Source organism: Mycena indigotica, assembly GCF_014461135.1.
Source record: "Mycena indigotica strain 171206Taipei chromosome Unknown Mind.scaff0022, whole genome shotgun sequence".
Lineage (NCBI taxonomy): Eukaryota > Fungi > Basidiomycota > Agaricomycetes > Agaricales > Mycenaceae > Mycena > Mycena indigotica.
This window is the reverse complement of record NW_023503021.1, coordinates 99,606-112,137: the sequence shown is the minus strand read 5'-3', so window position 1 is coordinate 112,137 and position 12,532 is coordinate 99,606. Positions and strand designations below refer to the sequence as shown.

Genomic DNA, 12,532 nt, shown 5'->3' with positions numbered 1-12,532 from the left:
ACGGTCTGAAAAGAAGACGGGCTATTCAATGTGAAAACACAAGAAAAATGGCGATATACTGACTTGTTGTCGCTGGTGTCAGGCACCACGAGGCATCCTCCAGCGTTGAGATGTAACGAAAGAAGCCGTCGAACGGCAGCGAGGGGCTATGTGGAGTCGGTAGTCGTCATGGCTTTCGTGTCGTGGGCCCGTTGTGGGTGCTACGAGGAGATTTAGCAAACGCTGGCTAACAGACCAGACAGCGCTAAGCGCACCTTCTGGCTCTCGAATCCCTGCTTTGACTCTTACTCCCTCCGTGTGTGTCTCTGTGGGGTTACAAGAAGGGCGGGGGCCTCGTTTCAGGTGTATGTGTCCGGAGGGAGAATCCCACTCGAAGTCGGGCACAACTGCGTGTCGCCGCGAACGACGATCCGGATTGCTCGCCGGGGACGTGTCAGAGCGGAGGAGAAGGGTCGTCGTGCGGGTCGTGGTGGTGGAGGGAGAAGAAGGAGATCCGAGATCACATGCTCGGGCCGGCGCCGATCTATCTTCTCTCTTCTCCACCACGACCATGTACTTACTTTCTTCCTCGCTGTCCGACACCGTCGAAGGCCATCCGCGGCTCGTTCGCTTGCTAAAGGGGAGGTGCCTGGCCTTGAGTAGTGCAACTTCTCTTGTGCTGACCTGTTTTGCTAGCTCTTGCCCAGACGGCGGCAAATCCTGCCACTGTTATTCCTACTCCCACCATGCGACGGCCGACTACGTCGCTCTCACAGCGCCTGACGTCTTTCAGGCCCGCGGTATTCGAAGCCAGCCGTGTCCTTGGGAAGCGGAAGGCACAACGGGCTTGGTGGCCTTTCTGTGGGGCCAAATCGAGGGGGAGTAGCCCGGAGCCGACCCGATGGAGAATATGGGAGAAGCGATGGGGAGGAGCCGTCCCGTATGGCGCTGGTAATCAAGGTGCGTAAAGCTACTGGCGCTTCCGAGTCTGCTTGATGCTCATCTCTGACGTTCTTAGTCGCGATCTCTCTGTCGACAAGACTCCCTTTTCGTCAGCACAGGACATTTTTGAGGAGGCCGCTGCCTGCTCGATGATGCCTGAAATCTCATCCTCCAACGACACGAGCGCACCAAAGATTGAATAGCCCATTCACGTCTGCAGCAATAGATTGCATTTTATTGGTGTCTATGGTGCGTATCTCCAGTTGCCGCCCGACTTCACTGGTTCTAACGAAACTTATTAGTCCCATTCGCTCTTCATTCCTTGACACTTGCCCATGTCAGCATGTGGATCGACTTTGGCTCGACCGGTGTTGCTGGACGAATGACCTCATTGAGCTTCAAGTCATTATAAGGTGCGATACAGGCCAGATACAGGCTTGCTTCTTCTTCTTCTTCTTGTTTTGCTATCTGAATCTTCTGAAGCTTCTTCTAGCTCCGAGACGGCCACGACTTCAAGTTCACCGTTCCAGGCCCAAACCAATCATCGTTTCTCCACCAGCCTGGATGTTCACCGCCTGCACCATCTGGGGCTGGCCTGGAGTCAGAGAGTAGTAGTCGTTGCACCTGGTTGAGTGAATAGTGGTTCCCCGGGCCTGTATGTACTGTCACAGTTTCTAGCTTCACGTTTGCCTCTGAGCTCTGGGCCCCTTCCGTGCAGCAGCCTGACAGCGCTTTCTGTCTGCGCATGCCAGCCGAACTTTGGGGCCTCATTTTCGAGCTCGACTTCGACAGCGCACAACATCATCCGGTCGAGATGTGGAGCTCGAACCGTCTCCTTCTCCTCAATATCCAGACGCGAAATGAGATATTACGAAGGAGCATGCGGATGCACTACCGCCTCCGACTCGTTTGTCGGGCATGGAAGACCCTCGTCGACTCCAACAGCGCCCTCTGGACAACCATATTCCTCTATATGAAGCCGCGGCAGACGCCGCAAACGGCCCAACCAGCTATCTTCAAGCATCTCCGACGCTCCAAGCAGCAGCCCCTCCGAATTACCCTCTGGGCTGAACAGCCTGAGGACGCTACTAGTAACCGGTTCACCGAACTGTTCGAAGCACTGTTCCAGCATACGGCGCGCTTTTTTCATCTGGACCTCGTCAACGTTGAAGACACTGCTATCCTAGGCAACATCCACGCTGATGGCCTCGGCTCTTTGAAATCGTTTTCCCGGTGCTCTATGAAACCATTCGTCGACGGGCCACAGTTCCTTGCAGCGCTGAAGACGGCGCCATTGCAGAATACTTATGTGCATCATCAACCCATCCAAGTCGATGTTAGATGAATTGGAGAACAGCATCACTTGGGGTGGTGTCCGCTTCTTCGCAAGCAATACACACAAAACCCTTTCCCGCTGCTTGTCTTTTCCGACCGCTCGCACCATTGAACATGTTGCATTGTTCGACTCGGACTGCCTCACCCACGACCCTCTGAGTTCCAACCTGGACGTTATCAGCCCGCGCGGCATCAAGTCCCTGGCAATCGACGGCCGATACAAGCATTGGGATGTTTTATTCAAGATCGTGGTACCACCTCCTTCACTTCAGCATCTCACGATCTACAACGCTTGTGCACTCATGAAACCAGGCATTGTCAATGCGTACCTTGCAGACAACTACGCAAATGTGACTCAGCCGACTCTCCCTGTACTTCGTCTCAGAGGTCTCTGCCAGTGATGCCGACCTTGTATGCCTACTCAATAATATAATCTGCACGCGCTCCGCGAGTTCGACATTCAGCAGCGATTGATGGACCTAAAGCATCCGAGACGCGATGTAATCGGTCAGCTGACGGACTTAACAGAGCGAAAAGACGGCAGACCCAACATCATCCAGGCGCTGGTGCGGCTTCGAACCATTGCATATGAAATTGTGCCCAATCCGGAGAAATGGCGGAATCTCCGGGCACGCTGTTGGAAAACATAGTGAAATTCAGCAACTGGTGGAACAGCATTGGGGCGAGGCGGCGGGACGTTTATCGTGCACAATCAGTCGTTGGCTTCAGCGTTTGCGTTGCATGTAAGGTTTTTGCTCAGTCAGAAGACGTGGATGGAGGCAGGTCACTTTGTTTTCCGAGTAGGTGCAGAACGGCGAGAAGTTTGGAATGTGGGGAAGTCAACTTGAAGGAAGGGCTTCAATTCCACTTGAAGAGGAAAGTACTAGTACTAGTATCTCTTGTGGGATAGTCAGGAAATGTAAAAAAGCTCGATAGACACGCCTAGTATGGAACAATCGTCTTCTTCTCGATACGATGTAGTTTCGATAAGAGAAGTAAGGCAGCAGTGAATATATTAACAGACGGCCGTTCACGCCGTATTAAACCTGAGAACCAAATCAAACAAATTTCAGCTGGTATGCATATATCGAAGTCTACAGATAAATCTCCCACTAGCCTAGGCACAAGCGCCGAACGTCAGTTCTTTCTACCGGAGGCGCACGCTCGCCCAGTTGAATCTAAAATCATTTCCATCAGCCAACTCTCGCAAGAACCAGAACATAAAACACATACCCAGCCGGCGCGGTCACGCAGCCCGAGTTCTTCTTGCTGCTCGCCTGCGCGCCGTTCGCACAGTTGTCGTGCTTGCCGCCCGACTCGAAGAAGTTGATGCCCTTTGCGCCGTTGAAGAAGATACTGCGCGCGGTGCGGCCCTTGGCGAGGAGCACGCACTGGCCCGCTTTCGCCGCGGGTTGTGTTGCGATGACGGCACCGGTTCAGCCGGCGCCGGCGACTAGGAGGGAGGTGAAGAGGGCAGTGAATTGCATCTAAGTATAGTCGCGTCAATGCATTAACCATTCGTAAAGAGAATCACGACTAACCGTGAAGTCGAGCTGAGACGATGTCGTTTCTGCCTGCAGCTATTTATGCAGCAGCAATGTGAGCGAATGAGAATATTTATGGGGAGCGACCGACTGCTGCTGCAGAACTGTCACAGTTTTGCCGAGGGAAACGAAGCCCGCCCAAGATATCGGCGGTCGTTGAATCATGTCAGTGGCAAGCCCTGTCCTCCGCCGCGGCATCACACACCCAGCGATATCACGATTCGCTGACCGTCACGGTGTCGGCTAGTGAATATAATATGAGGACAATACACGGGAAACAATCACCAAGATACCCTACGGGCTGTCACGAAGCCTTTGCTCTATGAGTCTAGCACATGCCAACGATTCCAGAGTCTAGCACATGCCAACAATTCCAGAGGTCGCGGGAGTGGTATTCCGATTGACTTCCTTCACGGACTACCAAAGTAGTGCAGTATCGATAGCGAAACATGGTAACAAGAGCTACTCGTAAAAGTGAGGTCGTGCTCGATGGAATAATTCATCGCGGGATTGCAATGTCGATGAAGGATGGGGTTTGCAAAGCCAGGTCATGCGGGCGCAAGCGTGACCCGCGCCAGAAGGATCTGAAAAGCCTGGGGGCAATTGTCGGCGGGCATGCGAGCGCCGAGCGGCAGCGGTAGGTAGATGAACGCGACTGAAGAACTGGGTCTGAAGGTACCGGGAAACAGATAGAGTGTCGCCAGGGCATTTCGTTGTCGTTTGCGCCATAGTGCAAGCCGTGGTATTGAACGAGAATGTCGGAAGCATTGCCGGGGTGCAAATATCGAGGCAGCGGTAGCGCAAACCGCTTGACGAGCGGGAGTGCATGGTATGTAGTGTCAAAACGCGCAGGGCCTCTGGCTATCCAAAGACCAAGTAAGTACGAAACAGAAGGAATAGCGGTAAGCTTTACTCACCTCCGAGTCTATCTTATGGCTCGCCGACGACAGCAAACTCAGACCTCCGTCCCCGTCCCAAGCCACTGCCGACCTGGTGAGCCATTATAAAGCTTCAGGAGAGAGCGTAGACATACCCTCATGCGCTCAGACTGAAAATCTTTGCGACGAAACGCATCTGGGCCAGTCAAGCGGGGGCAAAACATTGAAAGCACTTGAGAACGCACGCTGCTCTCCCAGTATCCACTTCCCCAGCGGCATTTCGAGCCGCCCAAACGAGTTGGCGTCTCCGCTTGCCAGTGGTAGCACGAATGTCTGCTGTCGTAAATCTCGTTGTCGAAGACGGGGATGTCGCAGCGGTGTGGAAGGGTGAATGCGGGTGGCGATTGTGCCCGCGGGAAGTGAAACAAGCTGGGAGCATATGGGTGAGCAGAGACATTCAATGGGCAGCGCTCAGAATACACACTTCGACACCCAAGATTTCGCCTCTGCACTCTTGCCGTCACCCATGTCTCTTTCTTTCGGTACTCTAGAGTTGGCTTGCAGGCCTGCTTGACAATGCATAAATGGTGAAAGGACGGCTCGTGGGCATTCTGAGCCGCGGCATTGGCTGGGGGTGGTGGAGATGAAGAGAGAGTGATGACGTGTGACACGCGACAATCTTCGCTGACAACAACCTCCACCAGCCCGCAGAAACGACTTGACTCCCTTCCTGTTGTTGTTTTCATCTTGGCCAGCTCTGTACTTGGGTGTCTCGAGTCCTCCATAAGTAATGTTCCAACCTTTGCTTATCTATTCACCGCTCGACCGTCAAGATTGCTTCAGCTTTTTTGTCATGTCTGGCCGCGATCCTGTCCAGGCGCTCTCATTCTTCTGTGCCCCTCGCCGACCCGACCCTCCTCTTGACGGCCCTTCTATTTCTCAACTCAGAGACGAGGCAGAGCGGGTCAAAAAGACGATTCATCAACTGAAAACCCAGCTACAAATCCTTGAAGACTGCTCCAAGACGACCTATCCACCGTTGTCTACCCAATCAACACTCTCCCTGCCGAGATACTCTGCCACATCTTCGCGGCAGCAGTGTTCTCCTCTCCCTCCCTCGATGTTAACCGCACGCTACTGCAAATTACCGCTGTCTGTCAACGCTGGCGGCGGATTGCTATCGCGCATCCACACCTCTGGACGCAATAAAGTCCATGCTTAAACAGATGTGTAAACCAGTGGTTTAGGGAATAACATTAGGAAAAACTTAAAACAGCTAACATTGTAAGAATCAGTCAATTAGGTAACATTTTAAGCAGACGCTAAATTTCTATATTTACAGTGTGAATGCTCCCCGTCTCCGAGAGCTTTCCATCAGCATTCCCAGTCTGGTCTTGACACTTTCATTCCCTGCTGCTTGTCATCGAGCTTGCGCCGTATGGTAGAGGAAATCCGCGATTTGCAGCACCTGCAGAGAACATTTGGCGTTGAGGTTCTGATGCCGAATGGCCATCCGATGCGGGAATCATGGGAGTGCAAGAAGCTGAAAGACTGGGGTGTTGACCGATAATTTGTTTGACTTGTTGTACAACATTGGATATATAATAACACTTCAACTCTTGGTCCATAGACAGACAATGCGGCACTAAAAGGAAATAGACTGGCAAAAAAACTTGAGTATCGTTATTCCTCCAACAAACCGGCGACGCCAGACTTGAAGGCAAGCGACAGCAGCACGCACGTCCTCCAGCGGACACTCCCTGTCATCTAATCCTCATGGTGGAGCACCTGCTCGAACGCGAATGCCACTCTGCGGCGCGACGACCCCGCCTACATGCCCACTGTCGCTGCACAGAACACGCGCTGGACGAAGACCTTCCACTGCGGATAGGACGGCCAAAAGAATTGGGTAGAGAAAGGGAGGTGTGGGGCACATGACAATATAGCAGTGGGAGCCACAGCTGCTGTATCAGGAGAGATACATCGAAGTCTTTCGAAAGGCCATGGGTCCACGTGACTTGCCATTTTGGGACACACTTTAGATTGGGTCGTGCGGATAGCGCAGGCGTCGACAGGGAGGTGGCTATGCAAGACGGGAAGGTGATGAAGCAACGGCAGTAGCCATATCAAGTTCGGACAGCATTGTAGGGATGAGGTATGTGTCGAAACAGCGTCAACGTTGGAGAACGATCTTGACAATGGCCATAACCGTCGAAATACGCCAAGGGAAGCATTGAATGTCAGGGTGGTGGTGGCTTGCAGAAGAAGATACGGTTTGTAGGCCTCTACACAATGATTTCGCGACGCTGCACGATTGTCTGCTGGATGTGCTTGGGTCATCTCAGGCCAAAAAGGCGTTAAAAAGACAGCCGCGCGTATGTCTGGCTTTGAGGAAGCATTGATTGAAGTCGGGTTATGGGGTTTCGCATTCGTTGTCGATGAGCAAGAATCCATGGGCCTTGCAGTGGTCATCTTTCGTGAAGAGGTGATGGATGTATTGACGGGTATGTATGTGGATATGCATTCGTAATATGTCTATCTGCCCCTTAGTGGTTAGCTTCGATATTCTCAGAGCACATAATCACCCATACCAGAGTTCTCCATCGCAAGGCTATTCAAATTGGCTGTCCATTTTCGTCACTGTCGATGGTGAAGATGCTTGGTCCCGGGAGAAGGAGCGCGACAGGGCCAAAGTGGGGGTGAAACGAAGACAGAGGAGGGACAAGAGTGCCGAAGATGTGCTCGAGCCCCGACATCTGGGAGAAACGGTGGAGAATGAGTCTATTGAGCGGAAGGGGACCAGTCTTTGGCAAACGAAGGGCGTTCTCTGGCTCTGAAAGCCCTTGAAAATGGCGTTGGAAGCGATTGTGGATGTGGATACAGCGTCAGCGACAAATAAACGCGGTATGTGTGGATTAGTGAGGACTTCATCGTTGCTCCGAAGTCGCTGCACAGTATGATTTGAGAGTGAAAATTGAGTCCTAAGGTTGCTATGATACACTTGAAAAGCGAGAAAAAAAACAGGTCAACGCACCAATAAGTACCCGCAATGCACCATGACCCATGTGTCGCCCCCTCGTCTAGCTTCCCTCTCCCTCTACATCCTCCCCTGCTGCAGCAGCACTTCTTTCGTCTCCATCCACCCCGTGCTTTGAGCTGAAGAAGGCGTTGGGATAGGTGGGCTGGCTTGACGACATGACCGCGCAAAGAGAAGAGGAGAATTTAGAAAGTGTGATGTCACGCCTTCTGGCTTCAAGCTTGCTCTTCCTTTCGGTTCGCGAAGAAACAACACACATGCTAGCGTTCCTAGTGCGGCTTCCCTCCACTTCTCTTCAAGCCAGCGCTAATACTCAACTTGCTCTCAAGCCCTTAGGCAACAACTCAAACGTGGCTCAGCTTCAAATCCGGGCCATAGACGACGACAACTTCCTGTTCTTGTTATGGAATCTGATATTGAATACAAGAGTACCCCTCGTTTAAGTGTTCTCCTTAATCCAACGCCTGGCGACTGCGATGTTGTCATCACGACAGTAAACGCAGAGGTGTCCTCACTCTGAATCATCGACTCATACTAGGCAACCATTGAACGCCGCTGCTCGTGTGTCATCTACAAAACAACGCGTCAGCACATATACATACACTCCCGCAGTTACAAGCTTGAAGCAACATACTGTTCAGAATCGGGTTTACCAAGCGGGTATCCACCCCACTCTGGGCCAAAAACGACTCCAGAAACAAGAACGTCATTCGTCGTGTTGCCGGTGGGGAAGGACTGAACTCCGCCAAAAAGGACGACGGACGTCGACATGGAACTGGTTGATAGGTCCATTATCCATGATTGAAATGTATGACCCCATGGTGCTTGCTGGTGCGGTGGTGCCAGAGAGCGCTGTTATGTCGACTGCTTTCAAGTTAAGTCGCAGCCTACTCAGTCTAATTTTGGTCGCCATCATAACAATTAAAGCCAGGCCCAGAATTCGGAAGGGGCCCAAGCCTTCTGGCCACGCAAGAGCAGATGTGTCCCTGGAAAATGATCAGTCCCAGCGGTTTGCTTCTTCTCTTAGCTATTGTGGAGGGCCAGTATAAGTAAAAACAACCATCTTCGCCAGCAAAACGCCGACCATGGGTTCCTACGCCTCCACCCTCAACGACACCAACAACATCCTCTACATCAAATACGCAGCCAACAGCGTCGGGCTCGGGATCGCAGCCGTCGTCAGCGGCCTGCTCGGCGTCGTGGCCCTCGTTGTACTACTAGTAACGGGTGGTCTGATTGCCGTCGCACTCGTGCCTGCGGCTGCGTCGCTCACGTTGGGCACCACGGGAATCACGCTGACGCTAAGCGGTGTTGCGCAAGTCTTCCTCCCCCTTTGTGTGTGGTCCGCTGATCACTTAGGCGCAATGGACCTAGCGACCAGGGATGCAGGCTACCGGGCCGTCGCGCCCGGGAACTCGTACAAGTCAAGCAAGCTCAGCTTGAGCCTCGTGCACCAGGCGGATGTTAAAATGGTCCAGAAGGTCAACGACAACACAATCACTATGTGGTCGGGGAGCTTCACGGTGTTCAGTGGCGCCACGGCGAAGTAAGCACTGACACGAATAGTGGAATCAGCTTACTCACGGTTGCGCCAGCTCGGTGAAGACATACAAGATGTCGCAGCAGCTCGGGAAGCTGGAGATGAAGCAGTTCATGTTCACGGACGCGAGCGACCAGACGCCACTGGCAGGTTTGCCCTCGCCGGACAGTTTGCCAACTTTTCGCTGGTGCAGTTTCCCCGACCAGAGTTCGGTGCGGTGGACTTGGGATTGCACTCGACATGTACCACATCAAAGCTGGCGGATTTGGATTGACGACACGTTCTCTGTTGGAACCGCAGCCCAGGTATCGTTGACAGTGTAATTCCTGAAAGATTGTCCCAAGGGAGAGATTTCGCCCTTATCGTGTCAGCAAATTGGTTTGCCCGAGCTACAGCACTGTTCAAGGCTGCGACATCGATGGAATGTAGGGGGCGTGTGGCAAGAGGTCGTGAGTGAATAGGGAGAGTTGGTATGCCTTCTCGCACGCCTTCGGATAGCATTGAACGTGGTAAGAACGATAGGAAGATTCGGAAAGACATAGACAAGCAGATAGATGTAGCATGAAATTTGTACCTGTAGCTGTAATATTAAGGCTAATGCCCTGCATACACCTAGGAAATCACTTGCCTAGGAGGGTAGCTGCACCTAGGGCTGTGTGCACCTAGCTCTCAAAGCCCTTTTCTATCTAATAAGCAGATAACTAAATAGCATCAATGATGTGATAAATGGGTATAGGATACATATAATTTGATAATAATATATATATGATACTTTGAACTCCTTTTCTTCAGGCCGATGACCCGGATTACAGTTAGGAAGGCCTGAATTAAGAACAATCCTAATTAGGACAAAATTGATATACTATGATATAGCCATCAAAAATCGTTCCACATTAAAAACATAAGGGCATTGGCACAACCCATAAGATACTAGATAAAGAATAATAATGTATTTTAAAAAAAATAAGAATGTCACATATGTCACATATGGATCTGAGATATTGACTTGTATCCTTTAGGAAAAGTTGCCATATATGGAAACATCATCGATCACATCAGATTATGTTGATTCGTCACCACATCTGTCCTATATGCAAAAAAAAATACTCCAAGTCTCAGAATTATTGGAGAATTAAGCAAATTACTTGAAACAACTTGTCTACTTGGGAAGGAGTACATCGAACACAAGCTTTGGGAGGTAGAACGCACATGACTGGATAGTCCTCAGAAACCAATTGCGGAGGCTCTCAAGTCAGTGTTCATTACGCTCCTGCGGTAGGGTGACTCACACCCAATCCCAGAGTTGTGATGGATGGTATGAGCAGCCGGATTCAATCAATAATGCTCATCGTACACCAGTCTATTATCCGGGGCGTTCAGTAACATTCCCTGGCACACGCAGGGTAACATGCTCGACCGACTCCACCGGACCCTCACGCGAATTTGGAAGATGGATGATCCTCACATGGTGAGATAGCTCTTTCTTTGGGAATAGGAATGCTGCTAAGTACTTGCAGCGATGGGACGCTGCCCCTTTTGTTTCCCAAGTCCATGAACTGTCAACAGCCTACAACATCCACCACCCAGAATCCGACAAATCTTCATAGGGGTAAGTAGGTAACAGCACAGGTAGGCCAAACCCACGTGGGTACGCAGGTTTTACCCCCGCGGGTACAGGTACGGGTAAGCGACAGTGATACCCGTGGCTTAGTGACCCAGCTTGTTATACTCTCGGCCCTTGTTGTCAAGGTCTTGGGTTCGAGTCTTACTATTGTTGTGCTTTTATCACATATTTGTGCCTGTCGCTGACTCTATTCCCATGACATTTCTTCCTCCGTCACCTGTAACCCATGGGTAAACCTGTACCTGTACCCGCAGGTATGAGTATTGTGGTTGTGCGGGTACGGGTGCGCGTCAGCCCCCCACTACTCACGGGTTTACCCGTGCTGTTGCCTAGGGGTAAGTAAGCGTCTTGAGGACAACAATGTGAAGCAGCTTACGAGCCAGCCCAGTAAGGCTTATCATACTGTGCCACTGAATAATAACACTCACCAGTCCTGATACCCTCCGCTTCTTTCTTGAATATACCATCCACCTCATACTCCTCCTCGACCGCATCTTCTGCAATACTCTTAACCACATCGGTCGCCCGCACCCGTTGACAGACGTGGATCTAAATCAGGCACTTGAGGAATACCAAAACTCTGGAGCAGCAGCCCAGGTCCACTCCAAAGTACAGTTGTTTATTGATGATGGCTGAAAATCTTGGTGGTGGATGATATGCTTCAAATTGAGGAAGGCAAAGGGAGAGCCATTCGTGAATGAGGTGATTGAGAGGTGGAGAGTACGGCTGGAGAATGGCTTGACACCGAGGCCGGCGGTGCATAACGACCGCTCAGATCAGAGGACTGATGTCGTGGACAATTCTCCTGACCCCATGCAGGCAATTGAGAGGTGGAGGGCAAATACGGAGAATGAGATGATACCAATGGAGGTGCTGGGCAACAACTCCTCGAATCAAAGGAACAGTGTCGTCGACAATCCGAGTGGCACCACCCAGATCGAGGATCAAAATGGGAGGACAGCATCTGACGACAACAGGTAGACAGAATCAAGAGGGAAAGCAGCAGCTGGTAAGAAGTCATTAGCATAAGCATATATTGCATAGTATCACGGACCTGTCAGGGGAACACCCACTTCGGCCTCCTTCGGACCGTCCGAGCGCATCCGAGGCACATCCGACCGGGCGCCCCCGGACGCTCCGACCTACCCCGACCCTTGTCCTCGGCCTCCTTCACCCGCACAATCACCGATCCGTCAAGACCCTCCCAACGATCACCTTTGTGCTCTACGTCGGCGTTACGGACGACCAGTATATAGTTGGCGCCCTAGCAGGTGGACCCTTAGAGTTTCTTCTCTTTGGATCCTCCCCTGCTAGGTCGGTCCCTCTGTGTATTTCCCGTAGCTTCTATTCACGCTTTGGATCCTCCCCTGCTAGGCTTTTGTCGGAGTCTCCAGGGTTGCCCTTACAGGACCTGTTTATAACGCTTTTCACGTTATTATTGATGCCTCAAGGGACCATGAAGACGATAGCTTTATGGTTGGGTCAGGCTGGCCCAATACTGTCGAAAGCGGAACAAAGGTCAGAATGAGCCAGCATAGCAGCCGCACCTCGAGATATGCTGCACATGTCGCTCGTTGTATGTCCTTTCTCCACCGATAACTCATTCTATCTCTACCTCCCGCTCCTTCGTCTCCTCCGTCAAAGTCAAAGGCC

The 12,532-nt window shown here is 51.7% G+C and overlaps 1 protein-coding gene across 1 annotated transcript; it reads right to left on the bottom strand.

Annotated features, from left to right (window-relative positions):
• Positions 1-4,262: 4,262 nt before the first annotated feature.
• MIND_01431100 (uncharacterized protein) lies at positions 4,263-4,753 on the bottom strand (the record flags this gene model as incomplete). Its single annotated transcript, XM_037370691.1, has 1 exon — positions 4,263-4,753. Exon 1 carries the CDS (start codon positions 4,626-4,628, stop codon positions 4,263-4,265), a length of 366 nt encoding a protein of 121 aa, XP_037212897.1. The 5' UTR covers positions 4,629-4,753.
• Positions 4,754-12,532: the final 7,779 nt, after the last annotated feature.